General features: G+C 29.6%; 1 protein-coding gene across 1 annotated transcript; it reads right to left on the bottom strand.

Moving 5' to 3' along the window:
- Positions 1-647: 647 nt before the first annotated feature.
- LOC103849887 lies at positions 648-1,559 on the bottom strand. Its single transcript, XM_009126600.2, has one exon. The coding sequence runs from the start codon at positions 1,557-1,559 to the stop codon at positions 648-650; it is 912 nt and encodes a 303-aa protein (XP_009124848.1).
- Between the last annotated feature and the right edge of the window lie 11,351 nt (positions 1,560-12,910).

The following is a 12,910-nucleotide window of genomic DNA, read 5'->3' as shown; positions in this document are numbered from 1 at the left end:
GGACTAGATTTGCAGCGATTTGGTCTTCATTCACAGAGACAACGCTGAAATTAGACACTCTCGCAGCGACCATGGTCTTCTTCATGCTATAAGTTAAGTTAATGGTTGTAATAATTTACATAAACTATGTCTTGTTTAGATGAACAATTGCAACTATATAAACAAACATTGTAACTATTGGTGATCGAAACTTTTAGAAATCAACCATTGAAATTTTGGTGATCACCAATTGCAATTTTTTATGATCAACTATTGCAACTATTGGTGTTAACCATTGAAACTATTAGTATTAACTACTGCAACTCTAACTCGCACTTCTAACTCTCTATATAAGGATTTATGGACATTGACGAATAATACATAATAAAATCAGAAATTAAGTGTTAGAAAAAAAGAGGAAGATTCATTGTTCAAAAATCGTCAAAGAACTTTGAAAAACACATATAAACACTAAAAGTCTAATTTTTCTCTTGTATCTTGGCATAGAATAAGAGTGATCAGACTTTGATTGTTTTACTCTTCAGTTAAATTTCGTGTATCCCTATCTTAATTTACACCTTCAGTAGTTTTTTTTTTTTTTTTGAACACAACTAACGATCTTCATTAATAAAACTAGCGTTAGGTGAGGGAATTAACATCCTCATTTACTACAACACATTGCTTGGCAAGGCCATCAGCAATAACAACCGAGAGATCCATCCAAACGAGATGGTCTCAAACTCAGAAGCTAAAGCTACAATATCTGATACAATTCCATAGATCTCTGGCACTGGTTCTTCGTTCCTGATACAAGCAATCAGTTGCTTAGAGTCTGCTTCAATCCGATGGACTCCCATCCCTTTACACTTCACAAGTGCTGCTCGCATCGCAATACTCTCCGCCATCAGGGGCGTGGAGACATGCTCTTCTACTGCTGAGAATTTGATCGGTCCATTCTCTCCATAGATGACCCATCCCAGGCCTGCAACATTGCGATCTCCCTTCCAAGAAGCATCAGATCTCATTAAAATAGTGTTTTCTACGTTCACCGGTGACAAGTCGGTTGTCCTCTGCTTTTGTGGGGCTTTAACTTGACCATTCTGCCATTCTCTCGCTGCCGCTATTGCATTAGTGAGGATCTCTGTTGCTGGGAAAGAGTGGGCATCAAAGATTAGTTTGTTTCGGCTGACCCATAATGACCAGAGGATCCAAGGCGCAAGCGCTGTTGTTGAAATTCCACTCGGTGGGAGACAGGTTAGTTCTCTAACCACGTCCCAATGTTCCTTGAAATCTATCTTTCCGCTGAAATCAATGTTCTGCGTAAATGGTGCCTGAGCCCAGACCTCCTGCGCAACAGTACATTGGAAGAACAGATGAGGTATAGATTCCTGGATTCCACATCTCTTACAGCTTGTCTCAACGTTCATGTGTCTCTCTTGGAGTCTTGTCCCTGTTGGCAACGCTCCTTTTAGTGCCTTCCATACTAGCATTCTCACTTTTGGCGCTGTAGGCACATTCCATACAGAGCTGTACCAGTTGATATTTGCTTCCTCTCTTTGGTTATTATCTCCTCTTGACATCGCAAAATCATAACCCTCTTTGGTTAGTATCTTGTTTTACAAATTGTAACGCCAGTCCGTTAAAGTTGAGGGAGACTGTCTCAGAAGACATGTAAACCTCCGATCGTAATTAATACTTGATCCGCGCAACCGCGCGGGTGTTCTTTTTCGGTTTTATAAATTTATATATTTATTTTAGTTCATTAGTGGTATACAATTTTAACGTTAACCATATATTTAAATGTTTATATACCTATTTCAAATATAATTTTTTTTATAGTTTACATGGTGTAACAATCAATAGTTTAAGACCATCACATGTATTTGGATTTTGTTATTAAACAAATTAATATATGCATGAAACAACATATTTGAAAAAATTTTTGTATCAAATTTATATTCAATTTTGACCCGCCAATCTTCAAAGTCGTATTTCCTTATAGCAATATTTTTTACGTTTATTCATTTTAAAAATATATTCTTTATATATGCAAAAAGTCTAAGATATATCAATTTTTATACATGTATCATATAGTTTGCGAATGTTAAGTGGTTATGTCATCGTATTATATTTTTAGTATAAATATTTTATATTTATGAAAATAAAATTATAAATTTATCAATTTAATATAATTTATCATATTTAATTCAATATAATATTTTTACTTTAACATGAATTATTATTATTATAAAATAGATAAAATAAGATATAATTTTTGTGTTTCATTTGTAAACGATAATTGAATACATATTAATGAATGATAATAGTTCATTGCTAATTACAAAATTAGTTAAAATATTTACATAAACTTCCTGAAAGTTAAGATATTGTTAAAATATTTTTCAACAGATTTGTTAGAATTTTATATATATATAGTTAAAATGAAAAGATATCATAATTAAAATAAATACAACAATTTTTTATATTATTAGCTTTAATAAAATACATGTTAATTTTTATACATGTATTATATAGTTTGCTAATGTTAACCCCTGTTACCAACATATTATATTCTGAACATAAATACTTCTGAAAATAAAATATATAAATCTAATAATTTAATATAGTTTATCATGTTTAGTTCAATATAATAATTTTCTTTTAATATGATTGATTATGATTATATAATAGGTAAAATAAGATAAAACTTTTATTCTTCATTTTATAAAATATATTAATGTATAATAATATTTTAAAACTAATAACGAATTATAAAAAAATATTTACATAGAATTTTTGAAAATTAAGATCTTGTTAAAATCTTTTAAACAGATTTGTTTGATTTAAAAAATAATTATATTTAAAATTAAAAAATATCAAAAGATATTATGACTAAAGTAGTTCAAAGATTATATATATTATTAATATTAATAAAGTACATATAATATTTTTTTAAATAGTTCAAATTAAAAAATCACACATGAAAGAAGACATGATTTCTATTTTAATACAACTTATTATATATATATATATTGGTTAAATTATTTAAATCGGTTCAGTATTTTGAACTATGCAATGGTTTATATTACTACTATGTATAATTTATTAAGGAATCAAATATGTGTTTGTTAACCAATCCGGTTTTATAGGAGTCGATTGTTATATTAGAAATGATATATTATTAAGTCATAGTAGTAGGAACAAATGAATCATAACTGATTTCTAGTGAGAGTCCATTTTTTAAAATATCACACATGAGTTAAGGTTGTGACTTCTGTTTTAATATATAAGATTAGTCTCATTAATTGAGTCAATCTGGTATACTTTTACGAGAATGATTTTCATGATTTTCAGCATTAAAGTTGAAAAAATTACACTTAGAGTTACTTTTATGACTTTCATTTACACTTTGACATAATTTGTTCATGTGACATACTTTTCTCTTATAAAATGCCTAAAAACCCTCTAGACTTGCACTCTGAGACCTAAGCACAAAGCATCCCTTTAATTTGACGACTCTTCTTTGCCTCTTCGTTGCTTCTTCTTTGACAAAAAAATTCAATTTTGTTTATTACAGTAGTGGATGAAAATTTCCCTGTGGTGGAAGTGAGATGTTGTGAAATGGCAAATAATCATGTTATGGATGTGGAGGGAGAGAAATCTCAGATGATGGTGGTGGTGGGTTTAATGGCGGGTCATGTGATGGGGAGAAGGAGGAGATATTTCCGGTGGCAGAAATGATGGTGGTGAAATTGCAGATTGATCATGCTGTGGAGGTGGAGACTTCTCAAGTGATGTGGATTTTCAATTGGTGGAGGTGGTGAGGAAAAAGGTTCTCGTGGAGGTAATGGATTCGCCGGAGAAGTAGGCAAAACCACCATGCCACTGACCACGTTGGCTCTAACCACATGACCCTCTCGCCTAACCACAACACCTTTAACCCTGCTCACATCACTTTTAATTAGACACTAGATTTTGACCCGCGCTTTCAAAGCGCGGGTTTATTTTTGTTTCTTTTTTTCAATTGACAAATATTTAGTAATTGTCACATTTTCATATATTTGTGTTTTATTTTATAAAAGACTTAAAAATTTTATCTTTATTTATCGTATTTCATTTTAAATGACTATTTATGTTTAAAAAATTAAACTTTATTTTTTTTAATGAATTAAGTTGGTATAACTCTGATAAATTAATTTTATTATGGGGTTAATATTTTAATTAAAAAATTATATACTTTTAATAAAGATTTATACTTTTCAATAAAAAAATTTAATTATTTTATGAATGCTTAAATTATATTAAGAAAAGTAAAAAATAATAATTAAGAATAGTTGAAAAAAATTATTTTAACTTGGACTCAATGGCCCAGAGGAAAAAAAAAGTGAGAATTGAATCTGATTTTTTAATAGGCCCAAATGGCCCAAGAGAGATTTGATTTGGGCTGGATCCAAAAATAATGACCCAATATAGATTTGTTATTAATATTACTTAATTGCCCTTAATGAAACATGCAATGTTAGTGAAGGAAACATGCCTCTAAGGTAATTATGACAATAGGATCCTGCTTTAATAGTATAGATGTCAATTAGGGCCGAAACCTGAAGTCCGAACCCGCCTAACCCTAAAAATTACAGGTTTGGGTTAAGTTTTATAAGTCCAAAAAATTGGGTGTTTCGGACTAAGCCCGTTTGGACTTTGGGTTTTTAGGCCTAAGCCTGTTTGAGCTAGGGCCGGTCCAAAAATCCAAAATTTTATACTTTATCTTAAATATTAACGTTCTTGCAATCAAAATCATTATTAGTATTAGCATATTATTTTAATATTTTATCTAAACTCTAATAAAATAAATATAGAAGTTGTTAATGCACTTTATTGTTTGATCATTACAAATGTCACATTTTAAATTTTACAAATGTACCTTCTCCTTTCATGTACACCATATTTTTTTATTTCAAAATACAAAGTATAAAACGGTTGACCATGTTTATCACAAATTTTGTGCTCCTATATGTTTAGTTTTAATTATATTTGATTATTTAAATCTTATTACATTTAGTTTGTTTATAATATGTTTTTAAAGTATACGAAAAAGTAAAAAAAATGATAAAGAAAAAAAAGTTTAAACTCACTTTATATTTTAAAACACAAAATGAAACTGTTTTTTTATTAAAATTCACAAGTATTAAAATGTAAAAGTGACAATGACAAATTATTTTTCGAAAAGCCTGAAAACCCTATAACCCTATAAGAATCGGGCCGGACTTTGAACTTTAGGCCCAAAATATTTTCAGACCAGACTGAGCCGGGCTCAAATAGTTAGGGGCTTAGCAGGTTTAGGGAGCCAGCCCAAAATTGACACCCCTACTTTTAACCATGACCACATAATTTGCCTCTTTCCAAAGATCCTCTAACCCTGATCACAATTCCTTAGCCTCTAACCACAAAATCTCTGATCCTAACTACATGCACACTGAACCTTCCATCCACAACAACCCTGACTACAAGAACCAACAAATCCCTGTCTCGCCTAACCACAACACCTCTAACCTTGCTCACATCACAACTTCTCCTGGCCATATAACCTTGAACTTTGACCACTGATCACTTAATTTCAGTCTCACCACCCATACCCTCTAATTCTGACCAGTGACCACAAATCATCGGTCTCTAACCACAAAACCTCAGACGCTAACTACATGCATACAGACCCTTCCATCCACAACCCTGACCACAGAACCAACAAACAGCAACCCATGTTCCGTCACATCCACCAAAAAAGAAGAAACTCATTATTTAATTCACTTTAACGTCCCCCTTTTCGAAAGTGTACTACCTTTAACTCCATCCATCAGATTAAAAATATTAACAATTAATCCATTGGATTTCGCGGTTCTCCTTCCTATAGTGAGGTTATTTTTGTCATAAATCAGCCCCAACAAAGACATAAAGTACACATCATAGCTAAAGTGTGTCAAAGTGTAATAGTTGAAGCCCAAAGTAGGTCACAATGTAAAGCTTTCATTAAAGTTTCTATAAATTCAGTATCGAATGAAAATATGAACATGACCCAAATGAGTCAACCTAAAATGTCAATATAATTTACGTTCCTTAACTTAAAAGTTTGACCACATACATGAATTTTGACCATATACATGAATTTAAGAGAGGAAAAGGAAACATAAGAATATTCATAATAAAGTATGACCACTAAAATTTTATTTTATGGGTTATATTTAAGATTAAATTTTATTTCTGTAAAAATAAAACTTTTTTTCAAATGACATTAATGGGTTTTTAAATTTGAGCATTTAATTAATAAATAATTATGATTATTATAATGTAAACCCTTGATTTGTTTAGACCAAATTTGTAGTTATATGCCTAGACCAAAAGACTAAAATGTCATTAGTGAAACTTAAAAGGGTTTTTTGCAAAATTGACTCAAAACTCAAAGTCAACCACAAAATTAACCTATATTTTTTGGACATATCATTTGCCCTATTCACTCCACAAGTTCAGATTATTCACGAAAATGCCATTAATTTTTTTTCTTTCGAAAATGGCCTTTTTATTTTTTCAACCTCATCATCTTCAAGTATTTACAAGAATGTCATTGCCATCAATACACCAACCACCATGAACAACCAAATTGAAGCTCTTAATGCACCTCAAATCGATTTACACTTCTTCTTTCTCAATTCATATGAACTAAAATAACATCTCTTTCACTTTCTCTCCATATTCATCCAAAAAAAACAAAGATTTTGATTCTAAATTTTTTATGGTTCATAGAGTCATTGAAGCTTACGATTCTTGGTGGCTCACTTTTGTTTGAGATTCTGGATGCTTGGAGAAGACTTATGTTTGCTAAACAAGTTATCTCACTGGTTGAAACTATGAAATTAGTTTTTGTTACAGATCTATTCGCCCAGACGACTTCCGAGTAAGTCTTCTCGTTGTAGATGACTTACATGGAAGTCTTCTTCAATGCAGAGGTTAGTTTTGCAATTGACTTTTAAATGATTTTTTTAGAGATGACTTACATGTAAGTCGTCTAGAGTAAACGGGTTAGAAATTGTGTCAGAAATTTGACTTTTCTTGGACGATTTACCCATAAGTTGGCCAGTAAAAAATTAAAAAAATCAATATTTTGTTATATCCAGATGACTTCCATGTAAGTCGTCTCAGGTTAGTTTTGCAACTGAAAAATAAAACATAAAATTCTATTTTTTTCTAGACTACTACACGGAAGTCGTCCCTTAGACGACTTACACGAAAGTTGTCCATGATTTTATTCCGAGATTCTGGTCAAACCTTACTTATCTTGGATGACTTCCATGTAAGTCGTCGGACGGACGACTTCCGTGTAACTCGTCTAGAAAAAAATAAAAAATTTTGTTTTATTTTTCAATTGCAAAACTAACCTGAGACGACTTACATGGAAGTCGTCTAGGTATAACAAAATATTGTTTTTTTTTAATTTTCTACTGGACGACTTATGTGTAAGTCGTCCAGGCAAAGTCAAATTTCTGACGTAATCCGATCAAATGCAAAACTAACCTGTTTACCCTACATGACTTGCATGTAAGTCATCTCCATTTTTTTAACAAACAAAGATGGACGAAGTCGTCTAGGTTAAAAATCAATTACAAAACTAACCCAAATGGACGACTTCCTAGAAGTCTACCAGACGACCACCGTGGAAGTCGTATGCGTCAATGTTTAATAAAGTTTCATTTTCTCTAAAACTATAAAGACTTTAATATTCTTTTGTTAATTCATGTATATTAGTCGATATTTGAGCTCCTGCATGAAATTCATACTTAATTGGTTTTAATTATGAGTTTACCGACATTCATGTGTAAAAATTCATGAAAGTCTTCTACGTTAGTTTTTGTAAATTTGTTAAGTAACTTTAAGATATGTTTATTTAATTTTCAAAAGTGTTAAATAATTTCAAGCATATCAATTAACATGGTTTAATATGTCTTCTTAGATCATAAGATATACATTTTAACTTTCAAGAAATTTGAAATTTCAAGTTTCACATAAACTTTTGAGTTTCCTGCTTAAATTTTCATTTTCCGCATAAATTTGCCGCTTTAAATTTAAGTCTTACGAGAAGACTTCCCATAAGACTTCTAATGAAAGTGTTCTATCTTTGAACTTATGTAATGGTTTATCTTTTGTGAATTTGACTAAGTTTTCTTAAGAATTCTTCTCCCGTAGTTGTAATAAATTTAATTAATTTTTTGTGTTATTGTGTTTTGCTATTGAAATTGTATCAATAACTTCAACTATGTCAAGTAATTTTGGCAAGATAATATCGTGGAATATGAACATATTTACCAATTTTATTAATATTTCTTCAAATTTACAAAACAAAATCACAACTAAAGGAGTACACATACAAATCACAAAACAGACCACAAACAAAACTATTATCGATCATTCCTCTACAAAGACAAGCTTGGACTCCACTTGATATGGAAGAAGACTCCGTTAGAAGACTTCCAGGAAAACATGTATATCAAACTCAGATCTGAAAAACCTGAATATCAAAAAACGTTCAAATGACTTAAAACAGAGAAAATGAATAGAAGATTAGATAGATCTACATTTATAGAACACACAAAAATACATATCTAAAATTAATAGATCTACCTTTAAATGAGTGGAAGATGAAAAACCTGCAAAACCTGCAAAACAAGATAAACGAGTGAGAAAGATATGAGACAAAAACAATAAATTGATATAAAGTTTGGTGTTTATAAGTTCAAAGAGATTAGAGAGACGTTAGAGAGTTTTATAATGAGGAACATAATATTTTTGTTGCAGCCATTTGAGAAGAGGAGAGAGAATGTGTAATTTTTCTTTATATATGGAGACAAAAATTCCAATAAGGTTAAATATTTTCGATTCAGAAAACTTTCAAGTAAGTCTTCTAATAAAAGAATTCTTAGAAGACTTACTTGTAAGTCGCCCAGAAGACTTCAATATTTTTAGCGGGAAACTAAAATATTTTTAGCGGGAGTTAGAAGACTTTCAGAGAAGACTTCTAATCGCCAGACGACTTACTTGTTAGTCGTCTAGACCCTAAAGATAACTCCTAAACTAAATTAACTTACTAAACACTTCATAAAATCAAATTAAACTTAAAAAAATATTTACTATACACAGAAATAAACACATATTGGTAAAATTTTAATATTTCAAAAAAACATTTAAGCTTTCCAAAATATAACCCTAAGAATACATACAATACTATAACATATGTTGTCAAACCCGAAGCCAAAGAATATCATGATTAACTACTTTCACTCATATATGTTGAAAACTATTTAATTTTATTATCTTAATTTATATCACTTAAAATTGTTAATAGTTACATGATTTTAAGTTTTCACTTGTCAAAATAGTTTTAAAAAAATTATGTTTAAGATCAACTATACCAGAAGACTCAAAATACTTTCTGGAGTTATATTCGTAAAAATGAGTTCTGTTTTTTTGTTTGTCACAAGGGGCTGGCTGTAATCTCACAAGGCTTTTAGGTTACTTTTGCATTTGATTCAAGTTTGAGTATATTTTGCAATCAAAATCAAGTTTTGAGTCATATTTGGAAAATTCTCCATCAAATTTTAGGTCATTTTAGGGAAATCGCTCAATTGGCTTTTTCTTATTGTTTATAATGAATAGGAGCATGTTCGTTTCACCATCCAGATGATCTATTTGGATGGAGATGAGATTGTTGTTCGTTTAAACTTAAAATAGCAAATCGTCTGAATGATCCATCAAGATGAGTTTTAAAATTTTAGCCTAAAATGAGACTCATCCAGATGGCTCATTGAGATTAGTTTAATTGGTGCATCTGGATGGAGATGAACATTTCCAAATAAAAATGATGAATTTACTCTTAGTTAAATAAAAATTTTATTTAAGTTTAGAAACATTTTTTTGCCAAAAACACAAAAATATATTTTCTTGTCAAAACCACAAAATTAATTTTTTCGCAAAAACTACAAAATTAATTTTTTCGCCGAAAGCGGAAAAATGCATTTTTCGCCAAAAACGCATTTTCCCGCCCAAAATGCTTTTCCCACAATAACCGTAAAACAAATTTTTTCGCCGAAACCGCAAAAACGTATTTTTCAATAAAACCACAAAAACACATCTTTCCACCAAAACCGCTAAAATTTATTTTCCCGCCAAAACAAAATTAAAAAAAATATGTTTTCTCTAAAGCTGCAAAATTGTATTTCCCACCAAACCATATTTTAGAATAATTATATTTTGATTAATTAACAGAAATTAATATAGTTTAATAAAGATAAAATATGATTAAATCAAAAGAAGGGTATATAAGTCATTTTCTTACGAAATTCATCTAGACAAAATAGAGAAGAAGAAACGAACATAAGTTCATTTAGATGATCCATCTAAGTAAACTATTTGGATGGAAAAACGAACAGTTCAAATCCGAATAACATCAAGATGGATCATCTAAATGGATCATTTAAATGGATGATCTGAATGATAATGGCAAATGGACAAACGAACATCACCTAGATATATAACTTATTATATAATAAAAAATATAATCTGATATTAATAATTTTTGATTTAGATTACATTATTGACTAATTATTAAAAATAATCAAAACAAAAAATATATTTAAAAATAAAGATATGATTCATATAAAATTAAAATACATTTATTGATAAGTATTTTTTAGATATTATGCACACATGTGCTAAGAAAAAACCTAGTTTAAAATTATATGTACATCAAAATAAATTTTTAATTCTTAAATATATGAATCATTCAAGAATTAGCCAGGGGCTAAGCAGAGAGTAACTCAACACCTAGCATTTAGAACACTTAATCGGACGTCTAGATTATAAGTTAAATAGTTTAGCTGTTTGAAAAATTATAATAATATACTAAATATATAGAATGTTTTGTATTAACTATCAGTATTTATAAATAATAAAAATTGTATATTTTATTTTCATAAAATTCTATATAATATATTAATTATTATAATTTCTCTTCAATAAATTTAATATTATATATTATTATTATTATTTTACTATAATGTCTAGGTGGTTTAAAAGATAACCGCCACAGGTTTAGAGATAGGCATACCTAAACAGTCGTGTTTCTTTTTAAAGCACTGAATATATGTATGAATTATGATTACAGTCAAACCCTTGTTTCTCAAACGAAACAGTGTAGTAATTCCTAGATAATTCTGTAGTTAATCTCCTTTCCAGCGAGTCATGCATACTTAATCCAGTAACCTGATTCTCTTCATCTCTTGCTCTGTGTGAATCTTAACTTTTACACCCCAAAAATGGTATGCTGCTTGTTACTGCATCCGAAACAGTCTCTGAACTATTTTTGATAAAAAAAGTCTTGCTAATAAGTTACCATCTCCATACAAGTAATACATGTAGCTAACCAAACTCGGATCTATGCATGTAGCCAAAACTAGAAATTAAAAGTCATCTACATAATTTGCCATTTATAGTTCCTAAATTCTTCTTTCACTAAAAGAATCAAATCCATACACAATGCATGGCACAAATCAAAGGTTTAGAGAAATTTTGCAAATTACAGTATTTTATTTTATTTTTTTACAATGAGAGAAAGAAATCAATGTGTTGGGTGAATAACGATGGACCATCCCAATAAGGATAGATTGACGTTAGTTTAGCATTAAAATGGACATCATCCAATTGATCCATCTAGATGAGTTTTAAAAATTTAGGCTAAAATAAAACTCATTCAAACGAGTTTAATCTGTCCAAAATAACAAATGACGAATTTACCCTTATTCTAATATATGTTTATATTCAAATTTATATAAATAAATAATTATGATATCTTTTTTTTAAAAGCTTCAAACTTACTTTTCGCCAAAACCACAAAAATACATTTTCCTTCCAAAATCACAAAATACATTTTCCCGTCAAAACCGCAAAAAACATATTTTTCGCCAAAACCAAAAAAATGCATTTACCTCTCAAAACTGCAAAAAAAAAAACATTTTTTCACTCCAAAACGGTAAAAATGTATTTTTCGCCAAAACCGCAAAAAAAAAATCAAATTTCCGCTAGAATCGTAAAAGCATTTTTCCTGCTAAATCACAAAAAATATTTTTTCGCAAAAACCGCAAAATTATATTTCCCGCCACTCATATTTTAAAATAATTATATTATAGATAATTAACAAAAAATATTATAGTTAAACAAAGATAAAAATATTATTGAACCAAAACAAGGATATATAATCAATTGATTACTAAAACCATCTAGATGAAAATAGAGATGAACAAACGAACAAAAGTTCATTTAGATTATCCATCTGGATGATCTGGGTGGAGAAACGAACAGTCTCAGATAACATCCAAATAGATCATCTGAATTGAGATGACAGATGGACAAACGAATATCACCTTAGTATAGTTCTGAAAGATACAAAGTAATAAATATAAAACCATAATCTATAAGGACTATACTAACAAAGGAAAGAAGAATCATCACGTTATAACTTACCAAAAAAAAAAAAAAAGAATCATCACTGTATAATACAAAGGAGAAGAAGAATTATCACTGTGTAGCCAATAGCCATTGAAAGAAAAAGTCAACGAACGACATCACGGTCACTGAAACATAAAAAATCTTTGAAAGAAGATAATTCCATGAAACCAGATCTAAAATGTAATTAAGATTTATGTTTTCTGTTTTCTTTTTTGAACATTTTTTCCATATAAGTTTTTTCACAAAAATAAAACACAACAAATGTTCGAATGTGGAGCTACTGCACTTTGGTAAATTTGGGGACTCATAAATTTTAAGTATATTTGGGTAGAGTTGAACAAAATATCCGTAATTTTGATTCGATCAATTATTCATTTTAATCCGA

This window comes from Brassica rapa, chromosome A08, assembly GCF_000309985.2.
Source record: "Brassica rapa cultivar Chiifu-401-42 chromosome A08, CAAS_Brap_v3.01, whole genome shotgun sequence".
In the NCBI taxonomy this organism is placed as follows: domain Eukaryota; kingdom Viridiplantae; phylum Streptophyta; class Magnoliopsida; order Brassicales; family Brassicaceae; genus Brassica; species Brassica rapa.
This window is presented reverse-complemented; position numbering and strand designations above follow the sequence as displayed.

What these genes read in the sequence shown, in the direction of transcription:
- LOC103849887 (XM_009126600.2), bottom strand. Translation starts at nt 1,559, where the DNA reads ATGTCAAGAGGAGATAATAACCAAAGAGAGGAAGCAAATATCAACTGG.